The sequence below is a fragment of the Plectrocnemia conspersa genome, unplaced genomic scaffold (assembly GCF_051122295.1).
Source record: "Plectrocnemia conspersa isolate PC_06_02 unplaced genomic scaffold, ASM5112229v1 ptg000008l, whole genome shotgun sequence".
Taxonomy (NCBI): domain Eukaryota; kingdom Metazoa; phylum Arthropoda; class Insecta; order Trichoptera; family Polycentropodidae; genus Plectrocnemia; species Plectrocnemia conspersa.
Window position 1 is genome coordinate 11,961,419 of NW_028277172.1, and position 14,696 is coordinate 11,976,114.

A 14,696-nucleotide genomic window follows, 5' to 3' on the forward strand; every position below is an offset into this window, starting at 1 on the left:
TAATAAATAAACAAAAATTTAAACATAACAGATTTATTATGTACGACAGAGATAATAATATAATACATCAATTTAATTTAGCCATATCGAATATTCTCAGAATATTGAACTTTCGTTTAGGAATCTGAAGAAGATGACTGTTCTTCAAGCCTTCTTGGTGCGGCGCCGCGTATGGGACTGTAGTCCTCGGCTGCAAATTTGGAACTGACAACAAATTGTTGCAATCCGGCAACGTTTCTCCATAGACCAGGGTGTCGACTTTCATCAGCGTATCGAGGCTTTCAGGTGTCAGGATGAATAATTCGCGATGAATCGGATCCACGCCTCTTATCAGACCTTAAAAAAAACATTCATATATAGATAACTTTTTTGATCTTCCGTTGTGGTCAGCAACAAGTCAAGGTGCTTAGAATTGCATTATTTGTCATGCATTTTGATCGATAAGATTCCGTTCTATTTGATATAGATTTAATTTAAAACGATACAACGCTCATCATTGTCACTAAAATGTACCTTTTTTTAATATATTCCACCACAATAAATACTCACCGTGCCCGTAGCACGCGATTGGATTGTTTCCATATTTCAAAATGGTTCCCAATCCTTGATTTTGGTCTACACTTCCGCACAAAGCTATAATACGGCCGTTCAATATGTTCATCGCATATTTCTTCGGAGCCAATATGTTGTTGAATAATATGTTTATCTTGTCTAAAGATACGCTGCAATTTAATAAATAAAAATTCAACAATAATAAAACATCGCATACGTCCGTAATAAACATATATAAACTTACACAAACGGTCTTATTCCCAAGATTGAATTATTTTTTATGTCCTCGATTTGGCTGAAATAAGCCAACGTGTTCAATAGTCTTTCGATTTTGGGTTCAATCTTTCGATTTAATGAAGAGTTCGAGTTATCCGGCTGCGAAAAAGATTCCACAGAGTAGTATTGACAGCCTTCATCGTGTTCTTTGGATAAGTTTCGAGGAGTTAATGGAATTTCATAATTATATTTGCTCTTCTGTATCGGGCACATTATTTCCACGATATTGTTCGGCTTGAAGATATTATAAATAGCGCTGAAGAGTTGATATCCGGCTGAAGTGGTATATCCCATTGTATTTATGATCCAAGGCATTCTTGAAATATTGTTAACATCGCTACAAAACTCAAAGAGACTCTTGACGCCGTTGATGTACCGATCTTCATTATCGATGACGCTTATCAAACCTAAACAAAGAGATCTAAAAAAAAACATTAAAATACATCAGTTAATCAAATGTTATATAAACACAATGGATCAATTTATATTTTATTAAATACAAAAATAAAGTAAAATTCAAATTAATAGAAATATATAATTTCAATTATTCAGTAATTGCTACAAAGAAATTAAATATACTTTGGTATTTTTTCAAACGTCTGTTATTCCGAGTACAATGACACTATGACCTTGACATTGTACTTTGATATAAAGGGCTCGAATTGAAGTTTATATTCTATTTTTATAAAGCATTCATATAATATCAACGTTAAAAATAAATCTTGATTTTTTTGGGCCACCTTTAGAATTCTGCAGTACTTACTTAACAGGTTTCAATAAATGGGTGAAATTCGGTCCTAATATGGGTTCATTCACTATCGTTGCGGAGATTGAACCGCAAATTGTAAATTCCGACTGTCCTAGATCTAAATCTATCAGCAAGATGGGAGTCTGGCTGAGTCCTTTGTTTATGAGATATCTCATCATCGTGGATTTTCCTGAATTTTTTCCGCCTCCCAAGAGCGTGATGTTCTTTGTAAATTCTGTTAAAAAATTATAGTACCTACATTAGTCACGATTAAAATGATGACATCACATTGTTATCTGTTTTATCTATTTTGTATTTATGTAATTTTTACATTAGTCATGACTTGAGATTTTGATGATAAATAGAAATCAGTAATTGAGACAATATTGCTATCTTAATTGTTGAAAACTTTTTTTAACATAAGTATAGTTTATATGACTAATATTAAAATAAACCGCAGATGATTCATATTCAAACGATGATTGCATTAGTGAGTTCATTTATATTGTTATCTCTAAAGAGAAAAATTTAATTAGTAAAATGGATTTCCCCAACTACTTTTACATCTGCTAGATGTGAACACAATAGTAGATAAAAATACAATAAACAAAAGAAAAACAGTTAGAATTCATTGTGCGATAATAACGACTCAATTTCGTTGACAATCTGACTAACCAAGTAAATATTTTTTTATAGTTTGACGGTACACGTTAATAAATAACTATAATAGTATTATTTTTCTGAGTCATCAGTGCATTGAGTGAGTAAAATCAGATACTTGTTCTACGACAGAATCTCTCAAGCCGTTACAAAGAAATATTGTTCTCTTTTTAAGGACCATAATAAAAAATTAAGTTCAAAGGAAATTGGTTCGTAGAACAAAAATAGTCTGCTAAATAACAGGACAATAATATTGTGTAATATTTATTTAATGTAATTTTTTTGATACAACATGACAGGCGTTACTCCAATGCGTTATAATGGGGTAAACACTCAACATCTAGTAATGAGACATCGAATTGAAAGCAAAATCTGTAAATCGGTGACATCTAATTTATTAATTATAAAGTATTATTATAGCTTGCGATCAATAGATGATCTAGCTCGATATTACTTTAATTATTATTCATCTGTGAGATTAGGAAAATATAGGAAAGCCTTATCTGTGATGGTCGATCAGAATTGTAATTACATAATAACTAATTCCAATCTCCCGGACATGATAAAAATTGAAAAACACTCGGGGCAATATGAGATTCGAACCCAGGTCCTACAAGTCTATCACTGATTTATATCACTCGATCATGCTGGTGGGTACAAATTTGTTTTTTATTTTATTGGTACATGATAGCGTGATGTTTAATGATTTTACTATTGCAAATACAAAAAAACAACATTATGAAACTGTATTTCAAATTTGACTTTAATACCAACGTATTAAAGTCAAATTTGAAATAAAAAGTGATTGTCTTATTTATCGCAAATCAGTCACGGTATTCAATGTGTTATTAACTAAGGTAAGATACAAGGAAGAAGAACATCTCAGTTGAAAATTCTCCAGAAGTTGTTTGAAAAGAGCACTTACGCCCTTATTTAGTATAGTAATAAGATAAATGTAACCAGAATAAATGCCAATATGCAATAACGGGTAAGTCGCAAAAATAAATGAATATGATAATTGATAGAAAGTATAAAATTTTGGTATTTTAATTCAAATGGGAAATTTCTTTGGAAATCGGTTTTTACGATTCTAGGTTCGAAGCCCTGGTTTATTGTTAGTTGGGAAATTTAACCAGAACTCGCTCTCAAATTGTTCCAGTGTTCTAAATTATTAGCCTTATGAGATAAAATATATCACAAATGATTTTTATTAACATGTCTTAGTGTTCTTATCGTTTACGAAACTTGACTGATTAATAATATAATCAAATTTAATATTTATAAGATAATCAAAAACCATATAAAACTCAGAATTTTATATACTTACTAGCAAATATATTTTTGGATCCGATACCAATGGCAAAAATTTTTATCGACAACGTATCTAACTATATAATTTTAATTCTAATCTTGTGGTATCTCTTAAGTCGTATACCGTATATTAAAAACAAGAAAAGAATCGTGAAACCGCAACGAAAATAATATCAAAGCGTTTGTCTGCAAATATTTACGAGCGGAGTGGACTTTTCAAACATGGATTTGAGCTTTTGGAAGAAGATGGTAGTGCACACGCGTCATCCTGGAAGACTTGTGTGCACTACCATAACATAAAACTGATATATGAATGAGTAGCAAATGTATATTGAACTTTGTGACATGTAGTTTATAGAATATAACATTAATAAGAAGTTCAAAAACTTACCGTTTTTATTATTCGCAAATATAGAATCTGTAATATTGTTCCAAGTTGGATTTTTCACAAAATTTCTTAATCGTTTTTCATTATGAAGCGTACATTTGAGAACATCGTATAGCTGACTGAGCTCTCTTTTGTGAAAGCTCTTCGGCTTTAAATAAAAGTTAACGTTGGGTAAGTGATGCGAAATAAAATCAATCACTGGACTATTGAGAGGCTTCAATAGTAAAATGGCATCATTTTCTGTGATGGAATTCAAAATTTCTTCAACTTTATGCGAAGGCACATCCAACCGTTCCAATTTGTTCGTAATACCATCAAATTTAGTCTCGCACGGATAAGTCTCGAAGCACAGCAAGCACGAATTATTGAAACTATATATTTCTCGGGATATCTCCGTTAAGGAATGACCGAAAACTTCAACATTTCCATGTAAACGTGTAACTCTTAATTTACCACAAAAATATATTTTTGAGTTTTGCCGAAATGTGGCTATACAAAAATTGGAAAATATAAATATTTTATAATCGTTCTCATCTTTTTCGATTGGAGTCCATTCCTCTTCTAATTCGTTATGTTCTTCGACCAGTTCTTCTGTAACATTCCGTTCTATCGTCGGTTCTTGAACCTCCTTATTTAAAATGCAGTCTTGTGATAAAGATTTGTCAACATTCTCTAACGAATCAGATACAGTTTCGTGTATGTCAGAATTTAATAAGCTCACTACGCATTGCGGTTTCGTAAGAGGCAGCTTTAACACCTCAACAGCTGAACTTGTATATTCGATTTTTTCTTCATCTCTCGTTGGCGAAAGGTTGAAAGAAATATTCCCAAACTCAATTAGAGAATTGTCAAAGCTTTCATTACAAATTTTCCTCTTTTTAATTTGTGCTTTAATCTTGTAAGCTAATTGATTATCAATATCGAAAATAAACGAATCATTATTTGAACTTTCTAAGCTAAACATATCTGATTCACCGTCGCCTATTATGATATCGTCGTACGATTCATTTTCATATTTTGGATCAACGTTAAACTTTTGGTCAGAGTTTTCAACGAGAATTTCATCTTTTAATAAAACGCATCTTTTCTTCTTGGATTTTGATTTACTTTTCTGTTTAATTTTTCTTTTTTTAATTATTTTATGTGAGTCGTTTATTTTCGATGGCATCCCAGGAAGAGCGGATTCGTCACAATTTACTATTTCAAACATTGTCTCTAACATTTGCTTGTTTTCTCCCTCGACATTTCTATGTTCAACGTCTTTCAAGTTATCGGAAAGTTTACGCTTTTTAAGCTTCTTATTTTTATTTATGGTAATAATATCACTATCAGCAACGTTGCCATTGTGTGATTGATTAGAATGCTTCGTGTACTTTTGATAAATTTCTGGTATCTGTGAATCTTCTCTAGTATCTGTGGCTAACGATACAATATCACTATTACATGAATAAGTATCTAATTGAAAATCTTCATCGTAATCTTCAACACTGTCATCTTTATTGATAAGCATTTTCTTAATTTTTTTCTTCAATGTATTTTTTTCATCTTTATACGGTTTTAAAACCTTTTTTACATAACTATGTTTTTTCTTATTCCTCGGCATCTATATAGGAAAATATAGTTAACAAAATGTTAATTAACAACTATTTACAAAAACTTTCAAATTATATGTATTATTATTTTAGAATATAAGAGCACAATAACCTTAAAAATATATGTCGGCAACTCTCACATGTACAACTCCAGATGACGTTTGTGTCAGTGTTGCGGCATAGAAAAAATATTATTTGTAAACGCATTTATTTATAAAAGTATTATAAAAATATTAAAAGACTAAAAACAATATACATATATTCCGAAGGATATAATTATATAATTTAGACAATTTTACTATTTATTTAGAAAAATATTAGATTATTTCGACCCCGCAGCTGTCGCATTTTGCTCATTTCATTCGGACGAAACGAGTAAAAATAATATTTTATTTCAACAGCACTCGCATTAAAAACACTAGTTTGATCAATATTATGATATATTTTAGCGGACGGATGGTGATGGGTGGCAGTTACACACATATTGATCCGCTGCAGTAGTATTTTTATTAAAAGTATATAGAGTTAACATGTTTGTTATTGGAATATATGCTAATGAATGGTGGACGAGGTATCGGTCGTTGACTTCCCGTCGAGGTCCACCAAAATAAGCTGCTGCCCTCCACCGCCATCACGTCAGTATTACCAGAATGCCGACAAGTTTTGCCCTCTACAAAATGTACATATATACATTTAAAATATGTACATAAGGTGACCATTCATTACTGTTAGTATGACTGACAAGTAACATTTTCAGCCATCACCAGTACGTATGAATAGGCAATTGTTAGCTAACAATTAGACTCAATTAATAATGTATTTGCTGTAAGCCTGTTTGATATTACAGATTTAGAAAACAAAGTGTTTCGTTAGTCCTTCAACCCCAATAAAACGGATTTCCCGCAAAGGGTAATGTCGCACGCCGCAAGAAAAAATTCTCGATTTTTTTCGAGAAGAAAAGTTAAACAACAAATATAAGTGACTTAAAAGCATAGAAAGAAGTTGAATAGTTAATCGTCATCGATTAAAAATTCAAAAGAAAATGCTTGGACAGGCGTTTATAAAAGAAATAATTTTTTTATTTTAAAATCGAATATATCATTTTGCATAACCTTTTTATGATATTTTGGCGGATGGATAGTAACGGGAGGCAATTACGAACAGATTGAGCCGCTGCAGTATTATTTTATTAAAAGTTACACACATAGTTTGTATTTAATTGAAGTAGGCTTACCATAATTATGAGACTAAACCAGGACAGCTAAAAAATAAATAAGGGCATCTTAGAAATTTTTGTTCATTTAGGGATGCTGAGATGTGCTAGGTTGGATGGCGGGATGCTGGTGAAAAGTAAAATAAATGTTATCTCGGACATGTTACGAGCCTGGACCGATGATAAAAAACGGAATCGATGATGTGAAACCAGGACAATTCCGCTCAAACCGGGACGTATGGTAAGTCTATATTTAAGTGAAATATATGCGAGCGAACGGCGAACGAGGCAATATCAGCCGTTGTATATCTGGTGAGATCCACCAAAGAAATGTGCTGCTCTCTGCCGCCAAGTTTTGCCCATAATAAATAAATAAATAAATATAAAGAGTGTTTTTTTAGAGGTTTATCTTTTGAATTGTTAACGCTTTTTCCAACAATAGGCTATTTGACAGCTGACAGCTGATTTGTGCTCAGTTTGGTTTACCATTTCACCATGAATGGAACGCCATTCATGGTGAAATGGTAAACATAACGTAACTTACGCCAGAACAACGCTTATATCATAAATGTATTTAAACATTAAAGCCAATGCCAAGGCAATTAAAATGAATTTTAGGTGTATTATTTCATTTTGAAGTTCTATACATTAAAAAACATTCCTTATGTATAGACTCCCACAATATTAAAAACCAATTTCAATATATTGCTTTAGAATTCATCTTGGCGCTTTATCTTTACTTATCGAATACAATATACCTTATTATAGCATAAAGAGTAGTTCATATAAACGAATCATCAATTTAAATTGAATTTGTATATACATATAAATATTTATTAATATTTTTGTGGTGTATAAAAATAAACGAAGCAATGGATTTTATTTATTGTTTCTTATTGTTGCATATCTTTAAATACAAATGGAAAAAATGACAATCACTTGTTTCCACATTTTAAAAATTATAATAGTGATTTTGTGAGTACTTTGTCGCTCCCACTTGACGTTTGACAGGTTTTGTTTCTTGTTAGAATGTGCAAAAATTGAATGACGTTCAAAAGAACGTTTGATACTCGCGAGGTAAAGAAATGCCTTGTAAGTCAGGAGCACTATGCCATTTTAAGATTTTTATTTTATAAACCTACACGTGCATAAGTTGAAATTAAATTTAACATTATTATATCAGTATTTAATCATATATACCGTTGCCTTTTTTGCACATATATTGATCTTTAAAATCAATAAAATTAATTGTCATTATCTTAAAGTATTTTTTTTTATAAATAAAGAAAATTAATTTTGTTTTATTCTTTTTTAAATGTATTAAAATAACGCTAAATGAGGAATTTTACATTTTATAATAAAATGAAACAATGGCGCGATAAATTGATGTTAAGACCAAATCCGTTACACCTGTATATTTCAAACTCGCCTCGTCGGCGTAACGGCCGGTGGGTGATGTCCACTGTTTTAACATCGAATTCCGCTCTGACTCATTTAAAAGTTAGTATAGTCGGTTTTCACCACTTTTCACCACTCGCCATAATTAGTTAATGCGAGACAAGTGGTATAATTTGTCTTAAATAACATTTCCATAATAATAACGGTCGTTTCAGATGACAATCGATAAAGATCAAGAAGAGATCGAGACAGTGCAAGTAGCTTTGAGGATTAGGCCTTTGATCGACTCGGAAATCTCGCGCGGTTGCGAAATATGCTTGGACACTGTACCCAACGAGCCGCAAGTTCAAGTGAAGGGCTTGGCTTTTACTTACAACCATGTCTTTCCTCCGGAAGTCAGCCAGGAAGAATTTTATGACAGATCTATACGCGACATTGTTAAAAGACTACATAAAGGTATACGCAAGCATTATAATTGTTCAAAGAGTTCTCAACTTTTATTCGTTTAATATTAATTATTTAACTAGAGACTAAATTTTAGATTGTTTCATGTGAATTGATTTCGACAGTAAATTGCATTTACACTTTAACCTTTGTGAGACTAAGCGGGATACATTTGTACCTCAAAATTAATGTTATTTCAACCATTTATTAAATATTAATTAAAGATATTACAATTAGAAAATATGTTAAGAAATAATAACACTAGTTTACAGCGATTTTGATCATTTCTTATGTAAATTGCGCACTGAATCTAAAAATGAAGTAAAAAAATATGAAAGTGAAACAGTTTTTGAGATATTGCTAAATATCCGTATTTTTCATTCTAAAAAGTGTTTTTTTTTTGTTTTTTACTTAATTGCAAATATCTCCAGTTCTAGTTGGCCGATTGCAAAGTATTTTATATTAAATCAAAATTAATTGAATTTCCTATTAACCGTATTTATAATACTTTCCAATCAAATAATCAGTTTAGGCACTATTTATGAATTTATTGACGATTTTAAATAATTTTTAACAAAATTTAACATTTTTTCAAATTGTACTGTGAATTACACAAAAATTGTTTTAGTCCCGTTTTCTTTATTGGATGTTGAAACCTAATCTATTTGAGTAAAAATACAGAAATTCAATTTTTACCCGTTTTCACGATTATTTTGCTTTTTTTTGCGTATAATGTTATTTATACAGTACTCACCGATAACACAGTAGGTAGCAACCGTGCTAAATAGGAACGTGTAGTCAGGGATTACAATTTTTTGCATTCCTATGTACGGACCCGTGCGGTGAGATCTTTTCCCTTTCGCTTCATTGCGTATTACGTGACTGAGTGAGTGAGCAGGGACGTAATTTCAGCTTTATCCAAGGTGATTCATGGTGTTTAATATTTCGATTTCATTAAGATTCATGGTATTTCATTAAATGACATGCAGTTTTCTGGTCAAATTCAAAGGGGATCCTGTTTAAAATCCAATCAAAAGCAATAAAATCGTGCTGTCGCAGCTCGGTTATCTAGTGCTCATATTTAATATTTTGACTTAAAATAAGTAAGAATCGAACGAAGCATATCTAAACTGAATTTTGACCAATATGAAAACGCAAAAAACAATTATCCCTTCTCAGAATTCAAAAATCCACATCGAAAGCAATAAAATCGTCTCGGCGCCGTTGCAGAGGGAACGCTCGATACCGAGCATTAGTCAATAAATTATTTTTATTTTACTTTTGAACAAAGAGGCCAGATTGAAGGAAAAATTTATAACAGCATTTGGAAGAAACTACAATTCAGGAAATTCCCCCGTAGATTTCTTGAACCAGCGTTGGATATTTCTCTCGTTAACAATAATTTTCCCAAAAATAAAGTTGATTTTTCTCGTAGTTTAATCAATAAGTTATAAAGATTAATAACATTAATTTTAATGTTTTCTTATCATTATTTTAGGATACAATGTTACAATTCTTGCTTATGGCCAAACTGGCTCTGGAAAAACCTTCTCGATGGGCACGTGTTATTCTGAAAGCAACGGAAATTATTACGACGCAGGCGTTATACCCAGAGCTGTTTCCGACATATTCACCTTCATCGATAAAAACTCCCAAGAGTTTGATTTTAAAGTCACAGTATCGTTCATGGAGCTGTATCAAGAGCAACTGTACGATTTGCTATCGATTAAATCGCGCGATCAGTCCGTCATCGATATCCGAGAAGACAATAAAGGGATTGTTTTACCAGGTTAGCGATTTAAACTTATGAAATTTAAATATGTTATATTTCAAAATAAATGTTCGCAGGCTTAACTGAAGAGAAAGTGACGAGCGTGGAACAAACGATGGCTTGTTTGGTACGCGGCTCCGAAGGTAGAGCCACCGGAGCCACAGCAATGAACACGAAATCGAGCAGAAGTCATGCTATATTCACCGTTCATATATTTAAAGAGAATCGAGAAGACAGGTATGATGTTATAAAGAATCAATCAATACTTTTATGCGCTAAAATTATTTATTAAAATTTCAGCAATCAATCGACAACGTCCAAGTTTCATTTAGTCGATCTAGCCGGATCTGAACGATCGAAGAAGACTAAAGCGACTGGAGATCGATTCAAAGAAGGGGTTAAAATCAATCAAGGGCTCCTCGCTCTCGGTAACGTCATCTCAGCTTTGGGAGACGGTTCAAATAAAGGATTTATCGGCTATAGAGATAGCAAATTGACTCGTCTACTTCAAGGTTTTATTAATAAATTAATAGTTTAATATGCCAATTAAGTAGTCACAATGATAAGTTTGTTTTATATTGAAAAATTGACAGATTCTTTGGGAGGTAATTCCGTAACTCTTATGATAGCCTGTGTGAGTCCTGCGGATTATAATTTAGAAGAATCCATCAGTACTTTACGTTACGCCGACCGTGCGAGACGCATTCGAAACAAACCAATAGTGAATCAAGATTCTAAATCGGCTGAAATATTAAGGTTTATATTGATATCAATCGAGAGATAGCAAAAGCCTTTTTAAATACTAATATATTTCACATTTCAGATTAAACAGTGTTATACAGCAGTTGAGATTACAAATTTTGAACGAAGGCAAAGGGAACCCTCAAGACGTCACCGACATAATGAGGCGACTGGAAGAAGAAAAATTGAAAAATATCTCTCTTTCTGAAAAATATTTAGAAGTATTAGCCAAAAATAAGAATCTAACGGCTCTGTTGCAAAAATCAATCTGCGAACATACCACCGTGGTGGAAAGAGCCATTATGGCGGAATCGTCCAAAGAGAAGGTAGAAAGGAAACTTGCAGAACTGAACGAAGTCTGCGATCGCACCATTGAGCATCTGAAAGAAAATATGGAGAAAACCATCAACAACGAAACCATAGAAACAATCGTCAAAATGAAATCAAAGATAGCCGACGTGCAATCCGAACAGTTGCAGTGCGGTCAGATCATAAATAACCTGATCAACGAAGAAGAAGTGCAGTCGAGCGGTCGAGACCCGAATTCGCCATCGGCGGATTTGGACGAACACGATATGAACGAGAAGGAAGAGGCTCACGCCATGGATCAAGTGGCACGGAATAAAGAATTAAAGGATTTGATCAAGTCGCTGTCGGAGAAGAAGAACTTGGCGGAAAAATTGACGGCCAACAACCAATATCTGATATCGTATAACGAGTCTATGAAGGAGAGCGAAATTCGCATAATTTCCTTGGAGCGAGAGAAAGATGAATTACTGCATCAGCTCAAGACCGTTCAGCGATCTAAAGTCGAACCTCAAGTTTTGGCAGAGCGAAAAGAAAAAGTTCAGCATTTGGAGAGTGAAATTTCAGAATTGAAGAAGAAGTGCTTGCAACAAGCTAATCTCATCAAGATCAAAGAGAAGAACGACGCTAAGATCGCTACTTTGAATAACGAGATACAAGCGATGAAGTCGGCCAAGGTAAGATTGATCAAAATGATGAGGAGCGAGAGCGACCGGTTCCGCACTTGGAAACTGCAGAACGAGAAACAAATCGCTAAGCTCTGTAATCAAGATCGAAAGATGCAGACTGCCATGGTGCGTATGGAGAACAAATATACCAAGCAACAGTACGTTTTGAAGAGAAAGATGGAGGAAGCCGTCGCCACAAATAAAAGATTAAAGGTGCAGTTTTGATCTTTGTTCGTAATTATGATTGACTTTGTCGAGTTATTTTATATATATTTTTAATTTAGGAAGCGTTAGAGCGTCAGAAAAATGCGCAGAAACAAAGGTTCAACAGTAATAATGGCAAAACTGAAGCTATCCATCAATGGGTGGAGCAAGAGTTGGAGTTGACGGGATCTTTAGTCGCCGCTCAGCATACTCTCGAAGGTCTCATGGAAGACAGGGGCACGCTTAACGTTCAGTTGGAGGCTTTGAAGAAGGAGAATCCTAAGAATCCGAACATCGCGAGTATTCATGAAGATATTCAATTGCGTAACGCTCAAATTGCCGATTTACAACAGAAGATACTTGCTGGGGATCAAGGTTTATATTTATTGTTTAATAGTTTAAATCAAGTTGTAAATATTAAATATAAAAAGCTAGAACTTTATTTAGAACAGTTTTGTATATTTGTTTTTGACGTATTTCAGAAAATAAGGCAAAAACAAAATGGGACACTGTTCAAACGATGGTCGAAGCTAAATTGGCTTTGAAGTATTTGTTCGAAGCGGCTGCCGAATCCAAGCGAGAAATCTTAAGTTATAAATACAAGGACGAAAAGGATGATAATAAACTGGAGGAGTTGAAAGAGACGTACAAAAGCACAACGGACAAGATAACAGAACTAGAAGATCAAATAGCCAAAGTCAAATCTAGTCATAGATTTGAATTGGCAGAGATGGAAAAACAGCACGAAGAAAAGGTTACATTTTGAATCTGTTATATTTTTATTTTTTTTTGTGTATATATAATTACATTTTCTGTTAAATATTATATTTATAGCTCACTACACTTATCAAACAACTAAATTGTACAAAGGCCGATCCGCAATCTTCTTCGCCAAACCGCAATCTTTTGGATAGGTTAGAAATTTTGCAGGACGCATTTGAAAGAATAAAGCATAATAAGGTAATACATGACAATTCTATTCTTATTTGATATGCATGCGGTATTTAATATTATATTTTTTATAGGACGAATTAGAGACTGAAATTTCAACTCTTCGCCAAGAAAACGAAGCTATTAAGACGAAAAAACATAAGAAAGTCATCGTCAAGAGTAAAACTCTCGACGAGACTGTTGTAAAGATGGATTGGGACGATGATGAGTTTGACGAGGACGACGATAATGACCCTGACTGGATTAAAACACCGCTAGTTAAACGTACGACTTCTAGGGTACGTTTTTTTATTCTATTAATTTATGTATGAATGTTGCTACAGAAAGAAATGTGAATTTTTGTAAATTTATTATATGTGAATCGTATGAATTCATTTTAGCCTTTGAAAGTGAATCGAACCACTATTAACTTTAGCGACGACAGCCAAACGGTAAAGCGTAATAGCGACGGACAGACGAAATGCAGCTGCAAGACAAAATGTTCTAACAAGATCTGCGGATGTCGCAAATTAGGTTTGATGTGTGGAATGCAATGCAAATGCGACAACGAGAAGTGTGTCAATCAAGATACTTCGAGCTATGTCAGTATATCGATACGATGGTAGCTATTTACATTCTGTGCGATAAACTAATAGTGTTTTAATTTAGGAAACGAATGCGACTAAGAGCGATGAAACGTCCGATGGAAGCGATCAGATTAATAATAAAGTCAAGTACGAATCGGAAAACGAAAGCGACGATACGTCGAAAAAACCGAGGTTATTGAACGACGAAAACGATTCGAAGATTCTTAATCGAGATATTAAAAAACGCAGTTTCTTCTATCCTCGAGACTCATCGTAACTGCGTCATTTATTTAGATATTGTGATATATTTCGTATGTGTTTATTGCTAACTAGTATTTATAATTTTCCTAATTTTGATTTATGCTAAGTTTTATTTGTAATATTATAATGTAAAAGTCTGATTAAGATGCAAATTCTAATTAAAATTATCGATTGTCATGTGTAACTTGAATGTTGACGAAAATGAAGATACGCAATTATTGTTTGAACGTTTTATTTTTTCTGCTAAAAAATAAGTGATGTATTGCAAAATAAACGGTATTTAATTATATGTATATACATATATGTTGCTTAATTAATTTAATAAAAATAAACTATGCTTATAATTGGCATAACTGTTCTAGATAATTGGCATTCGAAACACAGCATTACTTGAAATTAATCTTAAATACTTGTGAGCGATCCATGGTATATTATTAGAAGAAAAAGCGATAGAAGAATCTACCAATAAATTTCAATGCTGATTCACAAAAGATTTGGCATACCAAGTTGAATTAGACAATCTCATGTTTACAAATTAAATTATCAATTTGTTACCTTGACAATCAACAATACCGCAAAATACCTTTTACTTACTAATAGTTGTATGGAGCGAACGAGTAAAAACTCAACGTAAATAACTATATTA

The 14,696-nt window shown here is 32.8% G+C and overlaps 3 protein-coding genes across 3 annotated transcripts in view; 2 read left to right on the forward strand and 1 right to left on the reverse strand.

Annotated features, from left to right (window-relative positions):
* Positions 1-14,696, forward strand: part of Adss (adenylosuccinate synthetase) — a 397,806-nt gene that overhangs the window by 355,780 nt on the left and 27,330 nt on the right. The window lies entirely within an intron of this gene.
* Positions 18-5,683, reverse strand: LOC148233003 (polynucleotide 5'-hydroxyl-kinase NOL9). Its single transcript, XM_088191024.1, has 6 exons — positions 5,640-5,683; positions 3,939-5,538; positions 1,592-1,811; positions 797-1,249; positions 550-722; positions 18-336 (listed from the first exon to the last, which is right to left on the reverse strand). Exons 2-6 carry the CDS (start codon positions 5,536-5,538, stop codon positions 68-70), a joined length of 2,715 nt encoding a protein of 904 aa, XP_088047150.1. The 5' UTR covers positions 5,640-5,683; the 3' UTR covers positions 18-67.
* On the forward strand, positions 8,156-14,349 carry Klp3A (kinesin-like protein 3A). Its single transcript, XM_088189457.1, has 13 exons — positions 8,156-8,240; positions 8,354-8,594; positions 10,081-10,371; positions 10,431-10,590; positions 10,654-10,865; positions 10,947-11,109; positions 11,177-12,281; positions 12,353-12,647; positions 12,755-13,026; positions 13,107-13,232; positions 13,298-13,501; positions 13,604-13,804; positions 13,872-14,349. Exons 1-13 carry the CDS (start codon positions 8,196-8,198, stop codon positions 14,064-14,066), a joined length of 3,510 nt encoding a protein of 1,169 aa, XP_088045583.1. The 5' UTR covers positions 8,156-8,195; the 3' UTR covers positions 14,067-14,349.

Coding starts and splice junctions, on each gene's coding strand:
- LOC148233003 (XM_088191024.1), bottom strand. CDS start 5,538: ATGCCGAGGAATAAGAAAAAACATAGTTATGTAAAAAAGGTTTTAAAA. Junction 1,250..1,591: donor CATTTATTGAAACCTGTTAA/GTAAGTACTGCA, acceptor GTTTTTTTTTAG/ATCTCTTTGTTTAGGTTTGA. Junction 337..549: donor AATCGCGTGCTACGGGCACG/GTGAGTATTTAT, acceptor GTTTTTTTTAAG/GTCTGATAAGAGGCGTGGAT.
- Klp3A (XM_088189457.1), top strand. CDS start 8,196: ATGTCCACTGTTTTAACATCGAATTCCGCTCTGACTCATTTAAAA. Junction 10,372..10,430: donor TAAAGGGATTGTTTTACCAG/GTTAGCGATTTA, acceptor AAATGTTCGCAG/GCTTAACTGAAGAGAAAGTG. Junction 12,648..12,754: donor GATACTTGCTGGGGATCAAG/GTTTATATTTAT, acceptor GACGTATTTCAG/AAAATAAGGCAAAAACAAAA.